Source organism: Dermatophagoides pteronyssinus, unplaced genomic scaffold (assembly GCF_027571235.1).
Source record: "Dermatophagoides pteronyssinus isolate colony J.1.1.1.1 unplaced genomic scaffold, Derpt_VIB-CSIC_2022.12 sq0018, whole genome shotgun sequence".
In the NCBI taxonomy this organism is placed as follows: Eukaryota; Metazoa; Arthropoda; class Arachnida; order Sarcoptiformes; family Pyroglyphidae; genus Dermatophagoides; species Dermatophagoides pteronyssinus.
The window spans coordinates 86,702-102,503 of record NW_027461542.1 but is presented as its reverse complement, the minus strand read 5'-3'; the positions used below and the strand labels follow the sequence as shown (position 1 = coordinate 102,503).

At 29.3% G+C, this 15,802-nt stretch overlaps 1 protein-coding gene across 3 annotated transcripts in view; it reads left to right on the top strand.

Annotated features, from left to right (window-relative positions):
- Nucleotides 1–20: 20 nt before the first annotated feature.
- LOC113795571 (uncharacterized) overlaps nucleotides 21–15,802 on the top strand; it is a 25,798-nt gene continuing 10,016 nt past the window's right edge. For all 3 annotated transcript variants that reach the window (XM_027345762.2, XM_075822583.1, XM_075822584.1), the window contains exons 1-3: nucleotides 21–1,964; nucleotides 15,292–15,545; nucleotides 15,651–15,768. In XM_027345762.2, the coding sequence (XP_027201563.2) occupies nucleotides 940–1,964; nucleotides 15,292–15,545; nucleotides 15,651–15,768 (1,397 nt within the window). In that variant the 5' untranslated portion in view covers nucleotides 21–939. The remainder of the gene's footprint in view (nucleotides 1,965–15,291; nucleotides 15,546–15,650; nucleotides 15,769–15,802) is intronic.

Genomic DNA, 15,802 nt, shown 5'->3' with positions numbered 1-15,802 from the left:
TATTCTTCATATAACAAATATTACCGCTATTACTATAATTTTTGAGGTAGTAGCATTGGATATTGAGAGAAGAATGATGAACAGAAGACTATCATCACACACCAGCTGTATCCATCTCTCATCAGGATCCATAACAACAACAACAGCGGCTGCTACCGGCTTCTCTCTTTATCATCCTCCTCATCCTCTTTCATCATCATCATCAATGAATATCTTCTGCTAATGTTGTTGTTATGTTATGTTTGGTTGGCTGTATCCGCTACTCTGCTTTGTGTGCATTCGTTATGTTATGTTACAGACATCATTCGTCTTCAAAACGTAAAACAAGAATGAACTGAACTCTATGTATCTATGTATCTATGTGTTATATGAATGGGAAAAAACTTCATCTCATCTCAACAAAATGAAAACAATAACAACAAAAAACCTATGGGCCATTGTTATAATGATGAAAAATTCTCTTGGAGATTACAAAAATTTTTTGGTGTTTGCTTGACAATGTTTGTTTGGATGAATTTTGAATGAAATTTGTGAATTTGGTTTCATCGAGGAAAAAACCCTACATAAGTGTTTATCTGCCTGTTTATCAAACATTTGATGTTGGCATTTTTGGTTTGTTTGTTTCTTGAAATCATCATCAAATATTGAATATGATAATCGAATCAAATGAATTGTAACTGAAAAAAGCCGGTATTGATCGATCGGGTCATGATGATGATACTGAACTGGATTGATTTGATCGATCGACTGATTTGATTTATGCAAACAACATCAATTATTCGATTTTTTGATTTTTGTGTGTGGAAATCATCATGTGAAAATGGAAATTTGTTTTTGAATTTGTTTGTTTTGGTTTAGGTTTTCTTTCTCTCTCCACCGTGTTTTGTTGTTGATTTGATTTTGGTTTTGGTAACCATCGATTATCAATTATCTCCAACAATGTCGACGGCAATAACATCATCATCATTACCGTTAGATTCGACGATGGCATCATCAACATCATCAACATCGACATATCGTCATGGTAAATTTTCAGCAACAATCGGTACAATAGTTAGTGCACCAATACGTGGTTATTATTATCCTGGAAAAGTGAAAGCAATCAAAAAACTATTACCACCGATATCATCACCAACAACAACAACAACAACAAAGCTGCCAAAAGATTCATCGGAAAATGCCAATAGCAATAACAATAACAATGCCAACACTAATAATGCCAATACCAATGGTCAATTGATTTATTCAATACAATTCGCTAATCCATTAGATTCATATAAATTTGATTCCATGGACGAATCAATTGCCATTGGTAATGAACAACAATCAAAATCAAATATCGATAATCAACAATCGATATTAAAAGATGAAAATCTAATATTAGATTATACTGCTGATCAATTAATTGGTCGTGGTTTTGAACCGATAACACGTGCATTATTAAGTGAAAATCAAAAAGTATTTATTACTTTTCGTAATCGCGAATATCCGGCTTCGGTTTTAAAACATAATACCGATACTGATGATGTTACATTGGCCATTGATTTACCGCCATCATCATCGTCGACAACAATATCAACCACAACTAACTCATCGAACACACCCATATCATCCAATGATTCACAACAACAGCGAGAAATTTGTGTGGTAAGATTGCAAGAAATACGTTTGTTACCATCAAGAAAATCGGCTAGAATCCAAGAACATCCAGATTATAGTTTACTAGCATCGAATGGTCGACGATCACCATCATCAAATGATAATGGTGATATTCCATCAACAACAACAATGAATAATAATGCAAACAATAAAACTAATAAACAACGACAACGTAATCAATCTGGTTCAAGTATTTTATTGACAAATAACGGTGCTAGTGATGAACCAAATCTACCGCATCAACAATCGGCTTTTATCGATGTACCGCAATCAACGAATAATCGTTTTGGTCAGCTACATTCAATGTAAGTTTTTCTTTACCGAAATTCATTGAATAATGGTGGTGGTTTTAGTTTGGTTGAAAAGAAAAGAAAATTTGCACTAGAAAGTCGTTAATCAATGATGATGGTGAACCATTAAAGAAAGATGGAGAGATGGATACACCTGTATGTTGAAAAACTCTGCAAGTGTAAAACTCTAGTTAGTTTCCTAATCATCATCATCATCATTGATTTTATTCAGGCCAAACTGACTTTCGTTCAAAACTAACCTGATGATGATTAAACCTGTTTATCGATTATTCATCATGGTTGAATTTTTAATGAAAAACAAAAATCCGTTTTCCTTTGATTATCTAATAACTCCATTGTTTTCCACCATTAAATTGTTGCAATTTTTTTCTTTTCTGGTACAAGGAAAACAATGATTACCAGATAGAATTTGATTTGAAAACCGAAATGAAACAAAATTGATTTTCGCTTTTTTTCATTGGAACCCAAGATTCAAACAGCTGTTGTTCCAGCAGCAACCGTTTGGATTTTTTATTTGCGTTTCATTGTTTTTCTCCCTCCCACTTCCCCATCTCCCTTTTTAATAAAATGGTTATATGCGTCACACACATATGTGTGTGCGTGTGTTACAAACAAAAAACAGAACACAGAAAAAACAGTTCTGTTTCTGTTCTCTTTCTCTCTCTGTTTTTATTACCAAGCCTGTCATCAACATCAAAGTTGATGAACTTTTTTCCATAAAAGCTTTGCTTTGATATTGTGTATAGCAAGCAGCAGCAGTAAGTGAAAAAAACAAAGAACGTACGAAAAAACGTAACGATAAATACGTAACAAAAAAAAATGAAATGGATAAAATACACCCTCCGTTGTTATTGTTTTGATAACACAATGGAGAATTTGGTTGGTGTGTTTGAGTTTGATAAAGCTAACTGATACTGCACAGCCAATAACCAAAATACATAAAGATCAATCACATCAGATGTTATGTGATTACCAGGAATCTCTTTTTCTGATTGAATTCGTTGGAAACAAAAAGAGGAAAATTTCCTATGAATTTTGTTTTTGTTTCTGTTTCTGGGTTGGGTGAGGAGTGATTGAGATTTGAAAAAAATGTTTTAATTTTCTATGACACCCATCTTTCATTGTCATTTGGTGTGGTTTTTAGTTTTTGTTTGTGAATGATGTGTGTGTGTTGAATAATAATTAGCTTATCATCATTTAATGATGATGATGAGGATGTCTTTTTCCATCCAACCACAAACATCTATTCTGAATGAATTTCAAACAACAACAACAGATAAAAAGATTCAATTACAATCCAAAATCTCTAATTACATTTTAATTTTTGTTTTGAATAAGTTTCATTCGATATAATGATGATGATGATTATGATAAACTAAATGCATCATCATCAGGTCGTTATCGATAAATAAAATTTTTAACACTTTAATACACTTGATACGTTTCATATACGATGGTAAATGCAATTTGCGTACATTATTTATTTATATTTATCATCATCATTGTTATCAGATAATGATGATAATAATAATGGGTATACCTATTTTTTGATCTCTTTTTTTTTGTTAACCGATAACCTGGGTTTGGCGAAATCCATTAAATTGCCAAATGTAATGTATTTCGTTCTATGATGATGATGATGATCCTCTGATCGATTGTCATCCACATCATTGATGATAATGACCAATTTAATCTAGTTTTTTTATTTTTTCTTGAAAAATTATCAGATTAAATAATGGGTGTTTATTTGAAATGATAAGGATGATGAGAAATTTTTGGATTACATCATTGCATCATTTTATCATCAAAAAGCAAAAAATCATTAATTTTGATGGGAAAATTAAAAACGAAAATTTTTTGATACAAAGTAACTTTGTAAATTAAAATTTTAATGTTACTGATTGATGATGAGATTCAAGATTTGTTTTTTCGAAAAAACATCCTTTTTTTCTCTTTCTATTAACATAATTGTCTTTTTCCGCATTTGTGTGTTAACGAAAATTAATTTCATAAAATAGTTACCGGGAAATATTTCCCCTATGAAAATAACAATTTTTTTCGAAACATTACTCCAAAGAGTTCAAAGGTTATTATCGTTGAATGAATGAATATCATATTTCCATTCTCTAAATATCATTATTATGAAAATTTTTTTTCAAAAAATTTGAATATTTTTAACATGACATATACAAATTTGTCATTCATTTTTTTCAAATGTTTTTCATAAAATTCTCCCTCTCTTTATATATGTGCTTAGAATGATGATGAAAATGGAAATGGAAATGAATGCAAGCAACAAAAAACCATTAATAAATGTCACATGTGTTTATTTTTGTTTTGTTTTTGTCGGATTTTTCAATGCTATATTTATTTATAATGGAACCATTATAACATGAGAGAATGAATGAAAATGTTTGAATCAAAACCAGTGATGATGATGAATATATATAGCGTGTTGAACCAAACAAATCAAAGAAACAAAAATGATGGTGATGGTCAAACTAACTATAATATGGTCAACAAATAAATATTTTGTTCATTTTGTTGAGAATAACTAAATAATAATCCTTGACCTATAATACTTTTGCATCGAAATAATATTTGTTTTTTGTTTGGCTACAAATTCATTAAACACATCATATCATTTGATTAGAGAAAATGTATTTAGTAGTCTTTTTTAATTTTGGAACATTGTTTCAAAATTAAAAGAGGAGAGAGAGTTTTTTGTTTGGAACAAGTTTTTTTCATATTCCACTCTTATCTGCATGTGTGTGATGGCGCCCTCAGTAAAAAAAATATTTATTTCATTGATGGTTTTGCAAACATTATCATTATGATTTGGTGGTTTGTTTTCTGTTGGTTTTCGAAAATTGATCTTTGAAAATTGCGATATGATGGTAGGGGTCAATAATCGATATTTGATTTGAAAACATTTATAATCAGTATTAAGTGGGAAGAATTTTTCTTTTTGATAATTTTGATTGATAATCAAACAAAATAACGGTACTTTGTTTCGTTGAACTATATCCAGGACAAAAGGGTCATTCTCCTGATGTGTTCATTTAACTTTTCCTACAAAGCCAGATTTAAGCGGAACAATTTTTTTTGTTAAGCGCAAACAAACTTTTTTCTAACACCAATCATTAATGTTGACTTTGTTCAATTTTTTTTATATGTCATTCAGGTTTATTTATTTAATATTTATGAATAATTTTGTTTACAATCAGAATTATCGATAAATGATTTATCGATCCAAGTATCGATAGTAACCGTGATCATTTCTTTCAACCTAATCAATCTTATTTTGTTGTTGTTTAATCAGAACAAATATGGAAAGAAAATATGCGTGTGATTGATTAATTTATGTAGTTTTCAAGGTGTGTTTCTGTAAAGAATATTGAGTTTTTTTGTGATTTTTTGTCAAAGTGTGATATTTATTGATATAAGAAGAAGAAATTGAAAAAACGACCTAGTCATTTAGATAATCAATTGTTTTGCAAAAAACATTATTATTATGATAAGTGGAGTGATGATAATCATTTTCAATCCAAGTTTACAACTTGTTGCTATTATTCATCATTATCATCATCATCGCCGTTTAATGTTTGTCCATTTACTTTACTTTATTGGAAAAGAAATCGTTTAAACATTATTTTACCCAATGATGTTTGTTGTTGACAACAATTTACAAGAAATCTCTCTTTCTTTTTACGTGATTTTTGCTGAGTGTCAACATTATTATCATATAGACCGTGTGTGCTATGTCCTACACTATATCTTTTTCATTTTTTGCAAATCTCACACTCTATTTTGGACAATGGTAATGGATTTTTCTGTTTTTGCATCCAAGATGATGGTGATGATGAAAATGAGGTCAACATTTTGCGAAAAAAAATATATATCTGAGTAAAGATTGATAGAGAGAGAAAAAAAGAGGCAAAGACAAGGCGTTATGCAACATGCAATGTTGATGTTGATGGTGAGATTGGAAGAAAACGACCAAGAACAAATTATTAATTGAATGTATAATATGATGATGATGATGATGATCTATATAAATCATTTTAGGACATCATTCAGTGAGTGAGAGAGAGAATCTCTCTTGTTTTTTCTTTGATTTTCGAATCGTGATAAAATTTCGATTTTGGACATTATCATTATCATGACTGGATTTATTTGCAAAAAAAGGATGCTAAATATATTATATCATCATCCTTTTCAATCAATTTGCAAAAGGTAGTAATAGTAGTTATTTGTTGATTTATGATCAATACAGAAACAGAAACAAAAATGAATTATTTTTATACTCTGATCTTATTATCTTATTATCAATATGACAAGTGTTTGTTGGTTTGATCGATAATAATAATAATAAGTGTGATATATGTAGACAAGTTTCAAATGTAATGAATTCAAAGAGATGTTTGACCTTGTTTTTTGTTGATGATGAAAATTGTACAAGGTACAATCCTTTTTTTTGGATGATAATCTCAATGATAACTGTATGATTCTGTTTTATTTTGATTAATTGTTTTTGATGACTATAACATCATCTAATCCTTATCTGATTTCACGTTGTTCTAGTTTTTTTATTTGAAAACATCCCCGAACATAGATAATGTTATTAATCTTGTCAATAAAAAAAGATTATTTCATTTAATTTGATGACATCATTTCAATCAAATCAATCAATGGTGTAATATTGGTTAGTGAAAAGAGATTAATCAATCGAACCGATTGATTGATTGATTGATTGGTAATGTTTTTTGTTTTTGAACATTTCAAAATTATCGTCATTATTATTTGGATTACCATAGATAAAATGTAATTAGGATTTTGTTTGTTGATTTTTCGTTAGTTGAAATCATGATTAGCAATTTTGACATTCAATAATTTTCATTCATTCATTTATCAAAACAAAAAAGCAATTTATCCAGGTAATTTTTTTCCTTTTCTTCGTTTTTTTTTGTTGTTGCAAAAGGCATTATCATTATGATTATGATTGAATCGCTCATTAACGATTCCAATTTTTTTATTTAGCGAAATTGACCAATTCGCTCACTGACCAACCAACACAATGAAATGTTAAAGAATGTAATAACGATCAAATAATGATTGATGTCATTTTATATCATCGTCATCGTCATTTCTTAATTGTTTAATGTGATGATAAAGCAAAATGAACGAAAAGTAATGAAAATTTCTCTTTCATTTTCATTTCAATCAGTTTTGATTTCCAAATGATGCATACAGTACCTAACTGTGCTGTGTGTGTGTTATTCATGAATTGAAAATGAATGGAAAATGATGATGATGATGATGATTAGTATGCCAGTATGTCATCGTGATGATAAATATTTTTTCATTTGTGTTTGACAAGGTCACAAGGTGGTGGTATCCATCATCATCATTATAATCACCACCACCAACATTATTTTTCTATTCAATTCATTTGCAGCATCAAGCAAGCAAGCAATTTTCTTTATTTTTATTTTTGCTGTTGTTGTTGGCATCCACATAAACACGTTTTTCACTGTTTAGTTTGGTTTGTTTTTGGCTTCTTATAATAAACACACGTATTTTCTTTAAGAAAATATATTTCAAAAAAGATGTAAAGGCAGCAACTACAATCTTCCTGTTGAACGAAAAGGAATAATAATAATATCCTATATGTATAAATCCCATGTATTGAATGTGGTTGCATTTTCTGTTTTTTCATTCTTGGAGGGAGATAGTAGGCAATCATCCGTATGGTAGAAAATGATGATGATAATTCATTCAAATTATACTTTTTTTTTGAATATAATTTCTTTTTTCTCAAAGTAAAATGATCCATAATCCATTGTTTTTTGATGATAATGCTGATGATGATGGCCATTATCATCAATCGTAGATGATAATGGCCATCACAATCATCATCATCATCAGCATTGAATATTATAACCATTCTTCTTGATGAATTAATTAATTAATTTGAATCAATCAAAAAAAACTCACGAAGTTAGTGAGTGAGAGAGAACATTTGTACATTTGTTGCATGCATCAATCAATCAATTTGATTAAATAAAAAAAAAGTAAAAAGTTTGCTCTGTGTGTGTGTGTTTAAAAGATGCCGGCACAAAAAAAATCCTTCCGCATCCAAACTTCTTCATTGTTTTCGTTTATCAATAAGAAATGTTCAAGTTTCAGATTGCAAAGGATTTTGTTTTGTTTTTGGCAAATTAATTTGAGAAAAATACTTAAAAAAACATATGACATATGATGAAATGTTTATTTTGTTGTTGTTATTATTATATTACCCATAACAACAACAACACTTACACTCCATCGATATGCAAAATGGAAATGTTTTTTAATTTTTACTGCTTACGCCTGTCGTTTATCATTGTGTGTGATGTGTTTTGATGCCGGCTTTCCAAGTAAAAAGTGTGTGTCTATGTAACCTTGTCGAAGTTTTTGCCGTTTTCATTTTCATTTGTTGTTGATGATGATGATTGTAGCTCAAGTGCAAAATGCCGGTGTATGTTGAATGTGTGTGTGTGGATGGATATCGATGCCGAATAATAATAATGATGCAAATGCAAATGGAGGTGATGTTAAATGCGTGTGCGGCAAATTCAAGAACAAATTGTGGCAAATGTTTTTTTTACTTACTTACTTTACTTTGCACATTTACATTGTGTATATTTTTGTTGTTGTTGTGTGACTTGAATCGAAATTGATCATTCGAAATCGATTGAATGATCAAGATCAGTTAGTTTTTTTGAGCAAAAAACTAATCATTTTTTTGTGAATGTATTTTATATATGCTGATGATGATGATCCTCGTTTTTGAAAATGCGAAACTCTTCAATTGTGGCTCCCTGTTTAGTTTTTTGTTCAATCGATCGATCGATTGATTGATTTCGTTTTAGTTTGATTTGATTGATCGATTGTATGAAATTGGATTTAATCGATTTTTTGTTTGGTTGGCCAATTTCAGCTATACGGTATTGACCGGTTTTTCCCAGTTTTGTTGATTTTGTGTTAATATCGTTGATTGATTTTTTTGGGGACGAAATTAAAATTAAAAAAAAAGAAATTTGGAACGGATATCCTGGATTTTTTTCCAAACAAAAAAAATTTGATTTTTGTGTTTGCCCTAGATTTCAATTCAACAACCCTGTTGTATATTCCCTGATGGATTTTTTTTGAAAATGATCGTTTTCATTCATTAGTTTACCTGGAATTTTTTCCTTTTTGAAAGAATGATGCCAAAAATGGTATCATCATATTGCTATCTTTTTCATTTTTGAAATTGTCATGATGATGATGATAAAGAAGCTAAATTTTTTTCCTGTTTCAATCGCTATATAATTTCTATGATGTTTATTTTTTTTGTTTTTTATTTTTGGCAATTCAATGTAATTTCTTCAAGTGACGCCTGCGTTGTCATCGTCGAGAATAATGAGAATTTTCGGAATGAATACACTATGTGAATGTTGAAGATTTGTTTCTTTTCTTTTCTTTTACATTCACATATACTTCCTATATGTGTGGTTGAATGGTAAAGAAGTAAAATTCACTTCACTTTAACTTTAACTTTGATTGTTATATTTTGATATATAAAATGCACTTGTTCCATTATTACAAGTGTTTGTAATGTATGTGAAAATATATTATATACTTTGTATATATGGTTAGCCTTGAATTTTTTTTGTTTGTTTGTTCCTATATTTATTTCTTTTGAAATATTGACGATAACGTTATTATTATTATAATTTTCTTTTATTTTTTTTTTTTTTTTGATTTTTTTTTGGTTAGTTTAGTTATGGATATTTCTATATGCTTGTTTTTTCTCTTTGTTTGTTGTTTATATTAAGAGAGCAATCATAATGGTTTATAATGGTGGTGCCAAAATTGAATGAAAAAACGGTGAATATCTTCAAGGTAATCACCATCATCATCATCATCAATTGTCATCATTATCGTCACAGTTGGAGAAACATTTCTTGTTTCCCTCCACCATATACTGTGTACGTGTTTTTGTTTTGTGTACAAAATGTAATGATGATGATGTGATTGAAAAGAAATCAAATAAAATAACTGTGTTTTGTTGTTGTTGTTTCTTAAGTTTTATATATAAAAAAGTAAAGTAAAATACGTGTTTGTTTGAATAAGTTTATGCAAAGGATTTTTTCATTTTGTTCAGTTTTCGAATGTAAAAAAATGATAAACACTTTTTTCGAAATGAAAATCCCTTTAAAAAAGTATTGTTTTTTTAGATTTTTTTCTGAAGAAGGTCATCATCATTGATGATGTTCTTAATGGATCATACCTTTTTGTTTTCTTTTTCATGAATCCAATTTATTCGAATGTTTTTTCATCCAAAAACGAAACGAAATTCCAATTCCCAATACACAAAACAAAACAGAAAAATCAAGGAGAAAGTCATTAACCATCAGCATATATCATGCCATAATATATCTATTGAATATTATCGATTATAATTATATATCCGTGTGTGTGTATTCGTTGGCGTGGGTGGTTGCAACATTGAACTGGTTTGGAATTTGTTTGGTGTCCCATATATTTTGGAAAAAGAAAAGGCTTCCACATTGATTCTAGGCAGGTTTGTTTCATCTTGTTGTTGAACTAGATTATGTTGTTGTATTTGCTTTTCATTGACTTTATGTGAATGTGATGATTGGGTGGGTCACCGTCATTCTCATATATATGTCCTTCACCATCAGAATTTAGTTTTGTTTTGATTCTTTGTATTAGAATATTATTGAATGCAATAATGTTTACTTGTTTTATATATGGATTCTATAGAATCTATTTATCGTTGAAAGTGAATGCCAAGGGCCAATTTAGGTTATGTTGGTTTGGTAGTAGCACACGTGATTGTCGTTCATACACATTATGGTTTTTGTCACCATAATAGTCTGTTCAAAAAGCAAAAGAGAAATTTCATATAATCCGGATATTTAACACTTCCTGGATTGATGTCCATGTTGATGATGGTCATTATATAGCACCATATATCATTGATTAACTAACTCTAACTATATGTGACTTTGAATTCATTTGGACAATTTTTTTTTGGATTGCGGATGCGCACCGAAAAAACTAAAATAAACATCTTTTTCTTTTTGATGAGAATGAAATACTACAGTCTTGTATCGTCGAATGTATTTTTTCTTTATGCTGACTATGCAAATTCTTATTCCATCACACCTACAACTTTCACAGACCCAAAGAAAAACTGAATTGATTTCAAAGTGCGCAAGACTTACCCAGAAAACAAACAAACAAAGATCTGTATGTTTTGATTATTTGTCTCAAATTAGATATTAGGACATATGATCAATACATAAATAACAACTATATATATTGATGGGATGCTAGGCCATCAATATGCATCATTGCATTGGTTTCACCTAAAAATCCTAATAATAATAATAATGATAATAAAAAACACCCGTATTTTTTTGGAATATTAATTGCAATCAACAAAAACAAAAAATACAATGACCTAATATTTACTCTATTGCTTAATGACCTTTTTTTATGTTTTGTTTTGGTTACTAAAAGATTTTTTTTGGCTGGTTTTCCCATTTTGAATCTAATTCAAAAAATGATTATCATTATTGTTGTTGTTGGTCAAAATTATTATTTTTTCATTTTCATTAAATTCAAAAAAAAATATCTCCTGTTTGAACAGGATTATTATGATTATGATTATTATTGCACTGTGTTTTTAACCAATTCATTTTCACTATGTGAACATTGGCCAAACATACACACACAGAGAGAAAACGATTTATTTAGTTTTATAATATAGTGATGGTGGTGTATAATTAATCCTTGATTTATGGTCGCTATATGCCTTTCCCTTGGATCTTTTTTTTGGATTTGATTCGAATAGACAACGACGAAAGCAATAAGAACTTTAATGATAATCTTGTTGTGCCAAGTTTTTTTTCGTTCGTTGTTGTTGGAAGCCCTCAACAAAATTTTATGCAAATAACGGCCATTCTGTGGATGATGATAATGATGATGATGATTATGATATATGTTTGTTGTTCGTTAGGTGATTTATGCTTCAAATTAATTTTTTTGATAATTTTATTCAAAACTTTTCACTCTCTCTCGCTCTTCTCAATCAATGAATGTAATGATCATGTTTTTGATCATAAAAAACAAATCTCTGTGCGTTTGGACAATGAAATTAAAAACGAAAGTTAGTTAACGTTAGGAAAACAACCGGGAAATTATGAATTTATAAAGTTTTCAACAACAGACAACACACGTACAAAAAACAAATGTGAAAAATGGAGAGCAACCTTGTGCAACCATAGTTTCACATACAATTGAAAATGAATTCATTTTTTCAATTGAATATTTCACGTGTGTGTGTTTGTTCTGAACAAAACGATGGAACAATGATCATAATAAATAATAATAATAATGATGATGATGATGTAAACAACAATAAAATTAGCTGGCCAATTTGAAAAAAGAAAAAAATTCTTGATTTTTTTCACTTGAATCCATCAATGAATAATGATGATGATAATGATTCGGTCGAATGATTTGTGTGAACAACAACAACAAAAAAATCCTTTTTGGTTTATTGTGAAACAATGTGATTTTTTTTCGAAATTTTTTCAAATAAAAAATAAATATCCTGACTATTTTATCCATATACCGTTTTGGACATCAACATTATTATTATTATAAAAATGTGTCAAAATAATGATGTGTGATATGTACGCGATGTCAATCATCGTCAAATGCAATGATGATGATGACATTGTGTTCCAACAACAGCAGCCACTCGAAATAAACTGGTGTTGCAGTTTTTCAATTTTTTGGTTGAAAAGATCAAAAAATAAAAAACGGAAATGAAACATTGTTTGAACAGGATTTGAATTGGAATTGAAGTGTGGAAATGGAATGGATTTTTTTTTGCTTTTTCTCGCTTGAAATATTTTATGCAAAAAAATGAAACGGTCTTTGTTTTCCTCGTTTTGGTTGAAAAAACACTCATCATCCACGAACACCACCACCAACGAAAAACGATTATAAACATTTTGTTGTTGTCAATTTGTTTTTCTCTTGTTTGTCCGATTTTGAACGGGAAATTTTGTCACAAAAAAAAATTTTTGTTCGGAAAATTCCTGGTTTGTTTGTTTGTTTATGGTGGCGAAAAAAGCCTGATATTAGCAGAAAAAAGCTATGTTGTGTTGAGCTTAGCAGAAAACTAAAACTAAAAAACCTTACTTGTTATATTTCTTTACGAATAAGCTGCTTTAGTTTTATTTTTATTTTTTGTTGTCATTTAGGGTTCCATTTTTCGATAGTCATCATCAATTCTTGTTATTCATCATGAATATCACACACACTAACTAATCTTACATCTTGATGATGTTCACACAGAGAATGTGAACGAAAATTCCAAATTCCCCTGTTTCTTTTCTTTCTTTCATTCTTATTATCGTCGATTGATCGATGTTGTTTTGATCGGAGAAAGAGCAAACGAAAGCTGTATTGAACATTGATCGATCGATCGATTGATTGATTGAATTTCTATGATGTTTTTCTTCTTTCTTTTCGACTATCCTTTTTTCCTTGATATTATTTTCCAACAAAAGGATAAGATTCCAACTAACAAACTGACTAAATGCAAAACAAAACTCATAACATAACACCATTATTATTATTATTATTATTATTATCATTATTCAGGTATTTTGCCTAATCGGCTCATTCGTTTTCGTTCAATTTCTTTATTTTTCCCCTCTCTCTCCATTTACTTAATAGTATCATCATCATCATTAGCACATCCTATTAAAATAATGACTACTTTTTTTTTGTTGTTGTGTGAGGTCTCTTTTATTTCTTTCTGTTATGTTTTGTTTAGTATTGATGCAGAAAAATTTTCTTTTATTTCCCATTTATTATTCAGATAATTTGAAATTAGCCGGGCCATTTCATTGGAAACAAATCTTTGTTTGACACTTGTAAATCTTTGATTTTTGAATAGTGAATAAAATGGCCACATTTTTCATTTTTGTGGCCACCGGTTAACAAAATGTTTCCATAAATCAATTGATAATTTCATCAAAATGAAATAAAAATATAATTTTTAATTTTTTTCGGTTAGAAAATGACTTTTATAATAACAATAATGATTATTGTAACACACACTTTCACTCTTTGTATGTGCAACCTTTCAAACTTTATTATTTCCACTTTTTTTCACAAAAAAAATTAATCGTTATTTTTTTGGATTTTCTCTTCTCGTTTCACCTTTTTTTGAATGTGAAAAAATTTCGAAATACAATACCTGTATGGTGTGTGTGAATGTTAAATGCATTTTCAATTGAATTCAGTAAAGAAAAAAAAAGACTTTCTTTTCGTTCGTCAGCTTCTGAGATACATCGCTTATTGTCCAAAATAAAATGATTATGATGATGATGGCTATTATTAATATTAATATTCAGTTTTTTTTGCTTTTGCCTATGTTCACATTGATTTTTTTTGGCGCCCGAAATTGGCCATTGTTAAACGCGTACGTAGTGTTAACAGTACCACCACACCATCATCATAATTTCAACATGTGTGTGTGGATTTTGATTTTTTTTCATCTGTTTTTTGAAAAGAGAAAAAAATGTTTCTCTCCCTATATTTCAATGCGATATTCAAAATGCAACAACGAAATTGAATTTGATTTGAAAATGAAATGAAAAGTGAGAAAAAATTCAAACATAATTATAATAAGAAAAAGAAAAAGAGAAATATCATTGAGCGATCAGGAGAGAGAGAGACCATTTTATTATAATAATGGATCCGACAACAACACATTCTATACATACTTATACTGAATGATTTGTTGTTGTTGTTGGTGGTGATGCCGATAGTGATGATAATGATGGTGGCAATAATTTTATCATTATTATTATTATAATCATTTCTTTTTGATGTTCACTTCTTTTTTTGGCGCCATTTGAATTTTACCTGCCATTTGAAATGCCGGCTGCAAATTGCAATCATTTTCTTGATTTTTTGTCAAACTAAAATAGAATTTTGATTGATGGATAATTTTATTGTTTTGTTTAAATAAAATCGAATCTGGTCATTTAATTTAATGGAAAATGAATTACGAAATTAATTAACAAACAAAAATGAAATTACAATCAAATCAACCACCGCCACCATTATTATTATTTAATTATCAAACAAAATCATCATCATTATTAACTAATAATCATTTTAATTATCTTTATCCATATGTGATTCAAACATCGACAACAACACCGAAATCTAAATCTAGATCCGGAAGAAAAAGACGTCCAGCACATCAACAACAACAATCATCATCATCGTCGATCGATACGAAAGCAATATCTCGAACAATCAATTCCAACAACGATGGTTGTGGCTTATCATCGGCATCAACCGAAGATGTTGTTATGGATGAATGTGCTGCTGCATTAGTTTTGATGAGCCTTTCGGCTTCACCACGTTCACCGACATTGTTTACCAATAATAATAATAGTACCATTTTCAATGAACAATTTCCCAATGGTAGGCTAACTATTAACTCATTTGTTAACTTTTTCTTTTTATTTGTTGAATTTATTCGCAATTATAATCCATTTATCTTTTATTTACCAAAAAACAAACAAACAGGAACAACGTCAGCTAATACCCCGACCAAATTATTTAAATGTACATGGCGTGGATGCAAACATAGAACATTTGTTCAACATGAAATTGAACAGCATGTCCGTTTGGAACATTTACAAAAGTATATTTATTTTATATTTTATATTTTTGCTTTT